The following is a 15014-nucleotide window of genomic DNA, read 5'->3' as shown; positions in this document are numbered from 1 at the left end:
TGTATATCTGCTGTCACTCTATGTATATCTGCTGTCACTCTATGTATATCTGCTGTCACTCTATGTATATCTACTGTCTCTCTATGTATATCTACTGTCTCTCTATGTATATCTGCTGTCACTGTATGTATATCTGCTGTCACTCTATGTTTATTTTACTCTATGTATATCTGCTGTCACTCTATGTATATCTAATGTCTCTCTATGTATATCTACTGTCACTCTATGTATATCTACTTCACTCTATGTATATTTTACTCTCTATATATATCTACTGTCACTCAACGTATATGTTCTGTCACTCTATGTATATCTACTTCACTCAATGTATATGTTCTGTCACTCTATGTATATGTTCTGTCACTCTATGTATATCTACTGTCACTCAACGTATATGTTCTGTCACTCTATGAATATATCTACTGTCATTCAACGTATATGTTCTGTCACTTTATGTATATCTACTTCACCCAATGTATATTTTACTTTCTATATATATCTACTGTCATTCAACGTATATGTTCTGTCACTCTATGTATATCTACTTCACTCAATGTATATTTTACTTTCTATATATATCTACTGTCACTCTATGTATATGTTCTGTCACTCTATATATATCTACTTCACTCAATGTATATGTTCTGTCACTCTATGTGTATGTTCTGTCACTCTATGTATATCTACTGTCACTCAACGTATATGTTCTGTCACTCTATGAATATATCTACTGTCATTCAACGTATATGTTCTGTCACTCTATGTATATCTACTTCACTCAATGTATATTTTACTTTCTATATATATCTACTGTCACTCTATGTATATGTTCTGTCACTCTATGTATATCTACTTCACCCAATGTATATTTTACTTTCTATATATATCTACTGTCATTCAACGTATATGTTCTGTCACTCTATGTATATCTACTTCACTCAATGTATATTTTACTTTCTATATATATCTACTGTCACTCTATGTATATGTTCTGTCACTCTATGTATATCTACTTCACCCAATGTATATTTTACTTTCTATATATATCTACTGTAATTCAACGTATATGTTCTGTCACTCTATGTATATCTACTTCACTCAATGTATATTTTACTTTCTATATATATCTACTGTCACTCTATGTATATGTTCTGTCACTCTATATATATCTACTTCACTCAATGTATATGTTCTGTCACTCTATGTATATGTTCTGTCACTCTATGTATATCTACTGTCACTCAACGTATATGTTCTGTCACTCTATGTATATCTACTTCACTCAATGTATATTTTACTTTCTATATATATCTACTGTCACTCTATGTATATGTTCTGTCACTCTATGTATATCTACTTCACTCAATGTATATTTTACTTTCTATATATATCTACTGTCACTCTATGTATATGTTCTGTCACTCTATGTATATCTACTTCACCCAATGTATATTTTACTTTCTATATATATCTACTGTCATTCAACGTATATGTTCTGTCACTCTATATATATCTACTTCACTCAATGTATATTTTACTTTCTATATATATCTACTGTCACTCTATGTATATGTTCTGTCACTTTATGTATATGTTCTGTCACTCTATGTATATCTACTGTCACTCAACGTATATGTTCTGTCACTCTATGTATATCTACTTCACCCAATGTATATTTTACTTTCTATATATATCTACTGTCACTCTATGTATATGTTCTGTCACTCTATGTATATCTACTTCACCCAATGTATATTTTACTTTCTATATATATCTACTGTCACTCTATGTATATGTTCTGTCACTCTATGTACATCTACTTCACCCAATGTATATGTTCTGTCACTCTATGTATATCTACTGTCACTCAACGTATATGTTCTGTCACTCTATATATATCTACTTCACTCAATGTATATGTTCTGTCACTCTATGTATATGTTCTGTCACTCTATGTATATCTACTGTCACTCAACGTATATGTTCTGTCACTCTATGAATATATCTTCTGTCATTCAACGTATATGTTCTGTCACTCTATGTATATCTACTTCACTCAATGTATATTTTACTTTCTATATATATCTACTGTCACTCTATGTATATGTTCTGTCACTCTATGTATATCTACTTCACTCAATGTATATTTTTCTTTCTATATATATCTACTGTCACTCTATGTATATGTTCTGTCACTCTATGTATATCTACTTCACTCAATGTATATTTTACTTTCTATATATATCTACTGTCACTCTATGTATATGTTCTGTCACTCTATGTATATCTACTTCACCCAATGTATATTTTACTTTCTATATATATCTACTGTCATTCAACGTATATGTTCTGTCACTCTATGTATATCTACTTCACCCAATGTATATTTTACTTTCTATATATATATACTGTCACTCTATGTATATGTTCTGTCACTCTATGTACATCTACTTCACCCAATGTATATGTTCTGTCACTCTATGTATATCTACTGTCACTCAACGTATATGTTCTGTCACTCTATATATATCTACTTCACTCAATGTATATGTTCTGTCACTCTATGTATATGTTCTGTCACTCTATGTATATCTACTGTCACTCAACGTATATGTTCTGTCACTCTATGAATATATCTTCTGTCATTCAACGTATATGTTCTGTCACTCTATGTATATCTACTTGACCCAATGTATATTTTACTTTCTATATATATCTACTGTCACTCTATGTATATGTTCTGTCACTCTATGTACATCTACTTCACCCAATGTATATGTTCTGTCACTCTATGTATATCTACTTCACTCAATGTATATTTTACTCTCTATATATATCTACTGTCACTCAATGTATATTGGCCCGCAATATCCTGCAGGCCCGTGATCCGTGCACAGTTTGCTACACTGCATTACCTGATACTGTATGTCAGTACCTGTGTTCTCCACATTAGTATGATATTTGTATTTTCTTGTCTCAGAACCTAGTGACTCCATTGGGTAGAGGCCAGTCAAATATGAAGTGATCCAGGCCCACGTGACGTCGGACTTCACCGCTAAACTCCCTCGGTGTACTTATAAAGTCAGATATGCTTTCCAATAAACCTAGTTTGATGCATTGTCAGTCCGCAGGTATGCTGTAGTTGAACAATGCGGGGTTTGTTCTGGTAAGAGCGGGTCCAGCCATGGAACGAACATGCATGGAAGCTATCACTATTACTCTAGTGTTGATACTTGTATCTCATTTCCGTTGCAAGAGACCATTAGTATCCGCACGTGGTGTAGGTGTCAGCACTCGGTCGTCATTGTGAAGCAAACACCTTCCTAGTCTTAGTCGGCCTGCCCAAGGGGAAAAGGTAGCTGGCCGATAACATTTTGATAACAAATGAGTTTATTTATCCACGGGCCTGTGTGGGTTTGGTTCCATGTACAACAATAGCTGCTCACATCGGTAACCAGTTACACTGGAAGATGATGCTCAATGTGTTTCCTATCACACTATGTCAAGTCAGATATCTACCACCTTGCTAGAGATCAGCTTTACGGTCTGGGTAGTATAACGTCAGATACCTACCACCATGCTAGAGATCAGCTTTGCGGTCTGGGCAGTATAACGTCAGATATCTACCACCATGCTAGAGATCAGCTTTACGGTCTGGGCAATATAACGTCAGATACCTACCACCATGCTAGAGATCAGCTTTACAGTCTGGGCAGTTTAACGTCAGATACCTACCACCATGTTAGAGATCAGCTTTGCGGTCTGGGCAGTATACCCTCAGATATCTACCACCATGTTAGAGATCAGCTTTGCGGTCTGGGCAGTATATCGTCAGATATCTACCACCATGCTAGAGATCAGCTTTACGGTTAGGGCAGTATATCGTCAGATATCTGCCACCTTGTTAAAGGGGGCACGGGTGACCCAGTCGTCTAAGGCGCCGCGATTCGCTGTGCACGCCAGAAACCTATGATAGTGGGTTCGAATCCCGGTTCGCTCCGATTATGTTTCTAGGTTTGTCAGCACCATACCCGTGCTCGTGGGTTTCATCGAAGTGGTAAACGTCTGAGACCTGTATCACTTCGGGCTTCCTCCCACATTAAGCTGACACGCCGTGATATAACTGGAATACTGTTAAAAGCGGCGTTAAACCAAACTCACTCACTCACCTCGTTAAAGATCAGCTTTACGGTCAGGACACCGTCAGATATCTACACTCAAAAACAGATTCTGCTTGTCGAGTCCTTTTCTAATGATATCGACTCGACAAATGCAGCATACTTCATTTGAAACGTGGCAAGGTAGAAGAGGGAGGATCAGTCGGTTTACTTGGGGGAGGAGTTATTGACCATCTCGTGGAAGGTCAGGCCTATACGTACTTAGGGATGCAGAATAGGGACTAACTCCAGAGGGCCCATATCAAGAACAAAATTCGGGCAGAGTACAAATGTAGACTTAAGAAAATCTGAACTTCAGAGCTGAATGCTCGCAATAAAGTCAAAGCCACAAATACTTATGTTGTACCCGTATTGTTTTGGTGCTATTGATTGGACGAAACAGGAAATGCGGGGTATTGACACCCTCACACGAAGAATCATGGCAGACAATAGATCCCACCACCCTCGCTCTTCACTCAATCGCTTCTATTCACCTATTATAATGGGAGGGCGTGGATAGATGAATGTGGGGGCTCTTCATGAAAGAAAGTATTGTGCACCTTTGCACACATTTATTTGTCTGATTATCCTCTTGTGAAGCATGTCAGGACTCATGATGAAAACAAGGCATTCCACAGTTTTCTAAAACGAGCCAAAGATGTGGGAAATAATCTCAATGTCGGTGTTGATATTGTTGATGGTTCTGTACTGCTGGACGGTACAGAAATGAGTGTCAACCAAGCGGAGTGCCATATCAAGTCGGTCCAGATTCAGTTTTTAAAGGAGAGGCTATCTGAACGACCACTGCATCGAGTTTATGTACAGTGTGTTGAGAAGATAAGCAATCCTGCAGAGTCCTTCGCTTGGATGAAGTCGTCTGGCCTGAAAAGTGAAACAGAAGGCTTTCTGTTTGCTGCTCATGACCAGTCACTTCCCACTCGAAACCGTCAATGTGTGATTTTGCATCAAAATGTAAATATGAAATATAGATTATGTAATAAATTTAATGAGACTGTCCAACACATTGTCAGTGGATGTCCAGCTTTGGCACAAACACAGTATCTTAAACGACACGATGGTGTAGCGCGATCATTTTATTACCGTCTTCGCCATGCTTGTGGTTTTGACACAGAAGTCCACCCATGGTACGACCCGGAATATGTAGAGGGCTTCATGGAAAATGATAATACAAAATTCTTTGGAATAGGCCAATTTACAGCCTCAGACGTATCCAGGCCAACAAACCTGATCTTGTCCTTTTTGATAAATCCAACGAAATCATTTATATCATTGAACACTAATGTGATTGACAAGATTGAGGAAAAACATGGCAAATATGCGGACCTCGCTTTTGAAATGTCACGCTTGTATCCCATGTACCAAGTTGTCCGACTCCCTATTGTTCTCGGTGCCTTTGGTTTGGTACCTCCCAATCTGTTGACTGACATCAGGAGAGTACCCGGGTTTACTATCAGAAACACAGCCCTTCTGACAATCTGGGTAATGCAAAAGGCTGCAGCGTTGGGGGGTCTCCACATTCTCCGAAAAGTTCTGGGTGGGTTTGACTAGGCAGCGCTTCCTGCGAGAAGTCGCATTCGCTGTCTGGGCTGCGTGGAAACGGGGCAAGGGCCCTAAGCTGATGATGAGCCTAACCAGCCTGACTGTGCCAGGATCGCCCTAACCGTCTTTGCTGCATTTTTTAAATTTTAATTTGTAAGTAATAATAATAATAATAATAATAATAATAAGAAGAAGAACAACAACAACATCAACGATAATACACCAAATCCATACCATAAATCATTCTGAACTCCATAGGGAGTATACAACCAATCTGCCTGTGAACAACTGGAAGGTTTACAGTGACATTACCATCTCATCAATGCTGGGTGAATGGATGCATATTTCGAACGAATTCACTTTCGTTAGCAGACACTACATGTGCCACATGTGTGTGGCAGGATAGAAGCCCTAGAAACGCTCGGTAGACAAGCTGCCGAACGCGGACTGAACCAGTCCTGAGGAGTGTGGGTACTCGTGATATAGATATTGTTAAAGTAACAATGTAGCCAGTCCGCTTGACATCTGGTGATGGAGAGTACATCAGTGTGGTTAAGTCGACAGATACTTCTTCCACTGTCACAATCAATGGGAGCCGACTGAGGGAAGTCGGGGTTAAGCCGGTGGTAATCCCCGGCCCCTGCCACCCACTGCCTCTGAGTACCGGGAGACACGCACTTGCTCACAGTAGATTTGCTTCAGTTGAGGTTATGACGACGTCTGGTCATGTCATTGCATACCGCTTCGGATCGTATGTCATGGTGTTTTGGTATTTATGTTTGTATAGACACTGTGTACATGGCTCTATACTTTGTTACCCAAGTCACTAAGTTGACACAGTAGTCCATGAAGGGACACATGAAGAAACCTTACACAACATGATTCCAATGATTTTTGTAAAACGGCACCGCCATTACCATACGTCAAGTAAGTGTGCAGTTATAACTACCTTTCCCTGTCCCACCTAGTTCTGAAGCGGGGATGGGATTTTATTTATTTAGTATTACTTTGATGGATGAGATGTGACGACAGTGACACTAGGATAACTAAACTATTTTCCCAGGAAGACATCATTAACTTTAGATTGTATCTTTCAATGGTGGTACATATCCAAAATAACACGTAGAGATGGCGTAGTTGTTGTAGTAACAAACTTCCGTTATGACATTGCAAATATTAAATAGTTTGACGTAGTGTCATGACATGCCTCGTGTTACGCAGGTAAACGTATTGTGGTCCTATCTTTCTGTTATTGCCTTCGACAGTCCAAGGGCATCTCGGTATGTCTCAGCTAACCTTGGGCCATTCTGTTGGTATTGGTGGTTTGGCTATAGGTTTCTGTTGGTCATAAACAACATACTTAACTACATATCATGTTGGTTTCTCATTGTCTACTCATGTTATAACATAGATAGTTTGATGTTATGCAGTTTATTACTTTTTCGTGTAGATTGTCATATACATTTCGGTTAATCTTTATCAAGTATATCCCTGTTGGGTGATGGGGTTGATTCTGTTCCAGCTGACATGTGTGGTTGTCTTCATCCCATAATCGGCTTTTCTTTGTCTTTACAGTTCAAGTACTGGTTTGAGAACCTGACGTCCCTGAATACATCCCTGCTGTATAACCCTTTACTAAGCATTCCGACCCAGGGCTGGATACCACACGGGCAGACAGGTACGTGGACAATAGGACTTTCTGTACACGTACTTCTGGACACGCATACATCTTACACACTAGTATATAAACATGCGTGTTAGCAATATTATAAGGGTAACGCTAAATTTCGGGTCATTAACATTCGTAGAAGCCCGAGGTCTGCCATTACCTACCCGACAGAGGTCAGTTTAATAGACCGAAGGCTTCTGAGAATGATAATGATCCGAAATATAGCGTTATTGCTATCATAATTAGAATGGAGAGAATCTGTCCTTAGTAAGCTACGCGACGACGACATCTGGAAACCAACCCAATAACAACGGACAACAACATATGGTAAACGTATGGCTCTGACGAAAATAAAACACATGTCAGTGTGGCACTGGCCTAGAAACACGTCATCAACAATAGTTTACGTCACAATAGGTCGCGTGACATCATTGGACCCTCGCCTTTAATTCCGCCGACATAGGAGTGTGGTCATTTTGTGATCTAATTGAGCCTCAATGTTTGGAGATTTACTACACATCGACATTGGAAGTGATGTTGCAAAGATTGACAGTGAAATGATTGCTGCTGCCACCTGCACAAAAGATTAGAATATGAGACTACTGCCTAAACGTACCACTCTCCTGTAGTGTTCGATTTAACATCCATATGCAATCTATCCAATCTGTCGAATGTTTCTCATCTGAATCATTGTTTCTTTCGCACATATACAATCTGGGACTCGTGAGTCGTCCGCTCGATCATGCGATTCACCAGAGAAATACCGATCCACATATGCATGAAGTTGGCCAGCGATTCTTCATCGCGGGGATAGTCGTTGGTGATGCGACGAGCTGCACAATCCGTCAACTCCCGTCGATGATCTTGGCCGGTCTTTTCTGTCTTAACATGTCGGTCCAGTTTGAAGGCAAAGGAACTACATAACATGGGGCAACGTCATTGATCCACGTACATAGAGTTACATAAGCTACGTGTTTGGGTGTTAATTGACATCTACAGATTTACCGCTCTTGGGATTAAGGGTCCAGCTCGTACTGTGGAAGGATGGAGAACGTAGTTGCCTAGAGTTTGGTGAAAAGGAAGAGAAAGTAGATACCTGGAGACCAGTGTAAGGGCAGAGAATGTTGGTGCCAAGAGTCAGGTAAAAGGGCAGAGAAAGTAGGTCCCAAGAGTCAGGTAAAAGGGCAGAGAAAGTAGGTCCCAAGAGACAGGTAAAAGGGCAGAGAAAGTAGGTCCCAAGAGACAGGTAAAAGGGCAGAGAAAGTTGGTGCCTGGAGTCAGGTAAAAGAGCAATTAACGTAGATGTCTAGAGAAGGCGAAAAGGGCAGAGAATGTGGACGAGGTGAACGAGGGCAAAGAACGTAGGGGCCTGAAGGGTCCCTTGAGTCGGATAAAAGGGCTGAGAAGGTAGTTGCCTAAAGTCGTGTGATTGAGGGCAGAACAAGGCGGAGGATAGTGTGTATGTGATTGAGGGAAGAATAAGGTGGTGGTCAGAGTTTTGTAAATAAGGGCAGAATAAGGCGATGGATAGCGTTTTGTGATTAAGTGCAGAAGAAGTCAGTGGATAGAGTGTATGTGATTGAGGGCAGAACAAGGCGGTGAATAGAGTGGTTTGATTGATGGCAGAACAAGGCGGTGGATAGAGTGGTGTAAATGAGGGCACAACAAGGCGGTGGATAGAGTGGTGTGATTGAGGGCAGAAAAAGGCAGTGAATAGAGCGTATGTGATTAAGGGCAGAACAAGGCGGAGGATAGAGTAATGTGATTGAGGGCAGAACAAGGCGGTGGAGAGAGTGGTGTCAATGAGGGCAGAACAAGGCGGTGGATAGAGTGGTGTCAATGAGGGCAGAACAAGGCGGTGGATAGAGTGGTGTCAATGAGGGCAGAACAAGGCGGTGGATAGAGTGGTGTAAATGAGGGCAGAACAAGGCGGTGGATAGAGTGGTGTGATTGACGGCAGAACAAGGCGGTGGATAGAGTGGTGTAAATGAGGGCAGAACAAGGCGGTGGATAGAGTGGTGTGATTGATGGCAGAACAAGGCAGTGGAAAGAGTGGTGTAAATGAGGGCAGAACAAGGCGGAGGATAGGATTATGTGATTAAGGGCAGAACAAGGCGGTGGATAGAGTGGTGTAAATGAGAGCAGAACAAGGCTGTGGATAGAGTGGTGTAAATGAGGGCAGAACAAGGCGGAGGATAGGATTATGTGATTAAGGGCAGAACAAGGCGGTGGATAGAGTGGTGTGATTGATGGCAGAACAAGGCAGTGGAAAGAGTGGTGTAAATGGGGACAGAACAAGGCGGTGGATAGGATGTATGTGATTAAGGGCAGAGCAAAGCGGTGGATAGTGTGGTGTCAATGAGGGCAGAACAAGGCGGTGGATAGAGTGGTGTAAATGAGGGCAGAACAAGGCGGTGGATAGAGTGGTGTGATTGACGGCAGAACAAGGCGGTGGAAAGAGTGGTGTAAATGGGGACAGAACAAGGCGGTGGGAAGAGTGGTGTAAATGAGGGCACAACAAGGCCATGGAAAGAGTGGTGTAAATGAGGGCAGAACATGGCGGTGGATAGGATGTATGTGATTAAGGGCAGAACAAAGCGGTGGATAGAGTGGTGTCAATGAGAGCAGAACAAGGCGGTGGATAGAGTGGTGTAAATGAGGGCAGAACAAGGCGATGGAGAGGGTGGTGTGATTTAGGGCAGAACAAGCGGTGATTACTGTCGGGTGAGTGAGGGGAAAGTATGGCGCTGGTTACAGTCGGGTAGGTGAGGGGCAAAGCATGGTGCTGGTTACAGTCGGGTAAGTGAGGGGCATAGCATGGCACTGGTTACAGTTGGGTTAGTGGGGTCAAGGCACGGCGTTGGTTAAAGGTCGTGTTAGTGGGGGCAAAGCATGGCGCTGGTTACAATCGGGTTAGTGGGGGCAAAGCATGGCGCTGGTTAAAGGTCGGGTTAGTGGTGCAAAGCATAGCACTGGTTGCAGCAGTCGGGTTAGTGGGGGCAAAGCATGGCGCTTGTTACAGTCGGGTTAGTGGGGCAAAGCATGGCGCTGGTAACAGTCTGTTAGTGTGGGGCAAAGCATGGCGCTGGTTGCAGCAGTCGGGTTAGTGGGGGCAAAGAATGGCGCTTGTTACAGTCGGGTTAGTGGGGCAAAGCATGGCGCTGGTTACAGTCTGTTAGTGTTGGGCAAAGCATGGCGCTGGTCACAGTCTGTTAGTGTGGGGCAAAGCATGGCGCTGGTTACAGTCTGTTAGTGTGAGGCGCTGGTTAAAGATCGGGTTAGTTTGGGCAAAGCATGGCGCTGGTTACAGTCGGTTAAGTGGGGGCAAAGCATGGCACTGGTTACAGTCGGATTGGTGGGGGAAAAGCATGGCGCTGGTTACAGTCGGGTTAGTGGGGGCAAAGCATGGTGCTGGCTACAGTCGGGTTAGTGGGGCAAAGCATGGCGCTGGTTACAGTCTGTTAGTGTGGGGCAAAGCATGGCGCTGGTCACAGTCTGTTAGTGTGGGGCAAAGCATGGCGCTGGTTACAGTCTGTTAGTGTGGGGCGCTGGTTAAAGATCGGGTTAGTTTGGGCAAAGCATGGCGCTGGTTACAGTCGGTTAAGTGGGGGCAAAGCATGGCACTGGTTACAGTCGGATTGGTGGGGGAAAAGCATGGCGCTGGTTACAGTCGAGTTAGTGGGGGCAAAGCATGGTACTGGTTACAGTCGGGTTGGTGGGGGCAAAGCATGGCGCCGGTTACAGTCGGTTTAGTGGGGGCAAAGCATGGCGCTGGTTACAGTCGGGTTAGTGAGGGGCAAAGTTTGGCGCTGGTTACAGTCGGATTGGTGGGGGGCAAAGTATGGCGCTGGTTACAGTCGGGTTAGTGGGGGCAAAGCATGGTACTGGCTACAGTCGGGTTGGTGGGGCAAAGCATGGCGCCGGTTACAGTCGGTTTAGTGGGGGCAAAGCATGGCGCTGGTTACAGTCGGGTTAGTGAGGGGCAAAGTTTGGCGCTGGTTACAGTCGGATTGGTGGGGGCAAAGCATGGCGCTGGTTACAGTCGGGTTAGTGAGGGGCAAAGTTTGGCGCTGGTTACAGTCGGATTGGTGGGGGCGAAGTATGGCGCTGGTTACAGTCGGGTTAGTGGGGGCAAAGCATGGTGCTGGCTACAGTCGGGTTAGTGGGGGCAAAGCATGGCGCTGGTTAAAGGTCGGATTAGTGTGGGGCAGAAAGAAGTGAGGGAAGAAACCTGAAATGTTTCTTCGTGAGATCGGATCTTGTAACCTGTCAAGAACGTTGTATTGCGCATTTGACTGTGTCTCAGCCTGTCCACCCATCAACTTGTGAGAATGGGTATTACTGATGGCTACAGGTGTACCTGGTGCAGTGTATTTCACCACATGATTAAACACGCTGCAATGGAGTAAGATAAGACATGTTGACGCCACAACACACGTCCACCTTTAGTAGGAAGGGTATGTTGCGGGGGCACGGCATTATAAATCCTCTCTGTTTGGGGGACAGCGGAGTCTCAGGTCGTAGCCTGTCTCTGGTGATTACTTCCCGCTTATGTCGTCTACAAACACCTGCTCAGGAAACTCAAGAACGCGATGAAATGCAAATAGAAATTTATTGAGCTTGGTCATGGTTTTATAAGTGTTTCATTGTTTGTCGAGGGGAGTGGGTGTTGAGAATATCATGTATATGTAGCCTGTCGTGGGCCCATGCTGTAATTAAGTACCAGGGCATGTGATGAAGGATAATGGTCACCAGTCAGTCCTCGTGGGCTTCCTATTATCTCCTTTATTAATTAGCAGTGACTGGATGCGACCTATAAATAGAAACAGGGAACCTCTGAGACACATAACAGCTACAGCCTAGATAAGGCTTCAAATCTTGCAATGACACATCGAAGCAGAGATACTGAGCCTGGTTCCACGGAACACGGAACAGACATGCTGAACCTGGCTTACGGAGTATCATCCCACGCTGAGGCGATATAACAACTTCCATGCCGGTCCTTACCACTGAATACAGGAGTAACAGAAAAATACGGAGTAACATAGAAACAGGACACTCCCTATTGTGAATCACGTTTTACAATATAAAACTACACTTGACAGAACAATCCAAACGGACGTTGTCACATATCCAGTATTACGAGGGTAATGCGTTATATTAATTTGTTTACGTAAGAAATGTGGTTGTCCCTGACAACACAACATGTATAGCGAACACCTGACAAAAGAACAACTGTATAAATGTGAGTAAAGTTATTTGTTTGAAGCATCATCCCTATATGGTTTCCATCAGAAAAATGTTGCAAGAAAAGTGTTATGTAAAGAGGATTATGAAAGTTCCCACAAACCCGTACACATAGGATCTAGTTTGCAGGTTAACATCGCCTAGATATAGCCTCAATATGGTCACCATCCATAACACCTGGGCCGAAGATCAACATCAACTAGACTTACTCTCAGGGTAATAATCACATTGATCTAGACTTGAGGTCAACATCCCCTTAACGCAGTTTAAACATTTAGTAGGTCAGCTTTCCAAAAACCCAGTATAAAGGTCAACCTGACTATATAAGTGTGTGTGTGTATATATATATATATATATATATATATATATATATATATATATATATATATATATATATATATATATATATATATATATATATATATATATATATATATAGTCTAAAGGTCAACATGACCTACATATACCTAGTCGAAGGTCAATCTGACCTATATATACCAAGTCGAAGTTCAACTAGCTCTAGATCTAGTTTATAGGTCAACATCCCATATATATGTACTTGGTCTAAAGACCAACATTCGCATATATTCCTTGTCAAAATGTCACATGTGTATCTAGTCTAAAGGTCAAAGTGCCCTGTTTATAAGTCTGAAGGTCAGAATATATGTATATATGTCTAGTCTAAAAGTCGAAATGCCCTATATCTGCCAAGTCTGAAGGTCAAAATGAATATATCTATGCCTAGTTTAAAGGTCGAAATGCCCTATATATACCTTGTTTAAACGTTAACATGTCCTATATATACCTAGTTTTATATTTAACATTCCCTATATATATATTCAGGCAAAAGGGCCTCACCTACAGCTAGCATATTTGTCTCATTTTCAACATGGTATTGATGTTGTCGTTTGAAGCACAATGTGTGATGCAACCGCAGTATTTACGAGCGATATCAGTGTAAAATAAACACTCAATTATTTTGGTTTCGATATCACCACCGTTAGAATGATATCTAGTCCTGAATTACATAGTTTACAGCACTCGCGTTAGAAAGAAATGGAAATCATTTCCGGGTTTTCTCTTTCTAGAACAGCTGATGGTGTTATTTTCATCTGGATTTTTTTCGATCGTAGTATATTTCCTAAACCTAAAGCCGCTCCTTTAACGCGCACATGCATCAGCCTCGCACACACATCTGCCTGAACATTGTCCCTCGCGTTCCTGAAATGCCCTCCTTAATACAGGCACACTTTACATAATTAGAAGATGTACGAAAGATAAATTCCAGTAAATAAAGTGTTTTGGCGTGTATAGTGCATGAAAAACTGTTTTGTGTTTAAGGTTAGGTTAAGCAGTTGGAATAAGACGCATCCTGGCACACACTCCCAGCCCTGCCTCCCTCTGCCCCTGCGCCCATCCATTCCCGATGCTCCCTCTGAGCCTTATACCCCCCAATTGCCCCCTCTCTCCCCAGCTCTGCCCCCCCCCCCCCCCCCAAACCAAATCTTGCCTCTCTGTTCCCTGTTCCTACCCACCATCAGTGTTTGACAACTGCAATGTGAACTGCACTTACGTCCCAGTCTAGGAAATGGCGCTAAGTAAATAGTGATACCCTCCGTGTGGTAGACAATGCGTGTTTGTTATTCTACCCCAACTGTCTGCCTGCCGCGATAAACAAGCCTGCTGAATCATTAAGTAAAACACCTTGTATATTTGTCTAGAAATGATACACAGAATTGGGAAACACGCCACATCCGGGGAAATTACGCCGGCTAACTTTTATCGTGTGTTATCGGCCAATCATATCATCGCAGCCTGCTGATTTAACAAGCATCAATTTCAAGCAATATTTTTTTCTCAAATTACCCTTTTACGCCTTAGCCCTACGTGCAAGGCAAGGGGATCCTTTCCAATCGGGATGCCGAGTTTGTGACTGAATCATTCGATCTCCTCCCTATCTCTGCGAGCAATGTATACCCACTGGGGACTATCTCAGCTGGGACGGTGTTAGACTGGGCTACTGGGGATGCTCCCCGGCTGGGTTGATTGCGATAGCAGCAGCGAGGCACTGTCTCCACGAGTTGCTGGCAAGTCCTAGCGGACAGAAAGTGTTCCTTCACCAATTCCCTCCTAGTATTCGTTTAATCTTGCTTGGAGTAATGAAACCAAATATTAAAGCTTATTTGAGTTGTAGGTGTATATATATATATATATACACACACACACACACACACACACACACACACACACACACTCAAATATATTGAATATACTATCTATTATTAACAGAATTATTGGAAATGAACTTTGAATGGAGATTATCTGAGACTTAACCCACGCTTGGCAGAACCATAAGTAGTTACTAAGTAGAAGACGCACAT

General features: G+C 42.5%; 1 protein-coding gene across 1 annotated transcript in view; it reads left to right on the top strand.

Moving 5' to 3' along the window:
- LOC139445005 (wnt inhibitory factor 1-like) overlaps positions 1 to 15014 on the top strand; it is an 89275-nt gene that overhangs the window by 46674 nt on the left and 27587 nt on the right. The window contains exon 3 of the mRNA XM_071226054.1: positions 7293 to 7395. Within this exon, the coding sequence (XP_071082155.1) occupies positions 7293 to 7395 (103 nt within the window). The remainder of the gene's footprint in view (positions 1 to 7292; positions 7396 to 15014) is intronic.

The sequence above is a fragment of the Haliotis cracherodii genome, unplaced genomic scaffold (genome assembly GCF_022045235.1).
Source record: "Haliotis cracherodii isolate W230 unplaced genomic scaffold, xgHalCrac1.p SCAF_6, whole genome shotgun sequence".
NCBI lineage: Eukaryota > Metazoa > Mollusca > Gastropoda > Lepetellida > Haliotidae > Haliotis > Haliotis cracherodii.
This window is presented reverse-complemented; position numbering and strand designations above follow the sequence as displayed.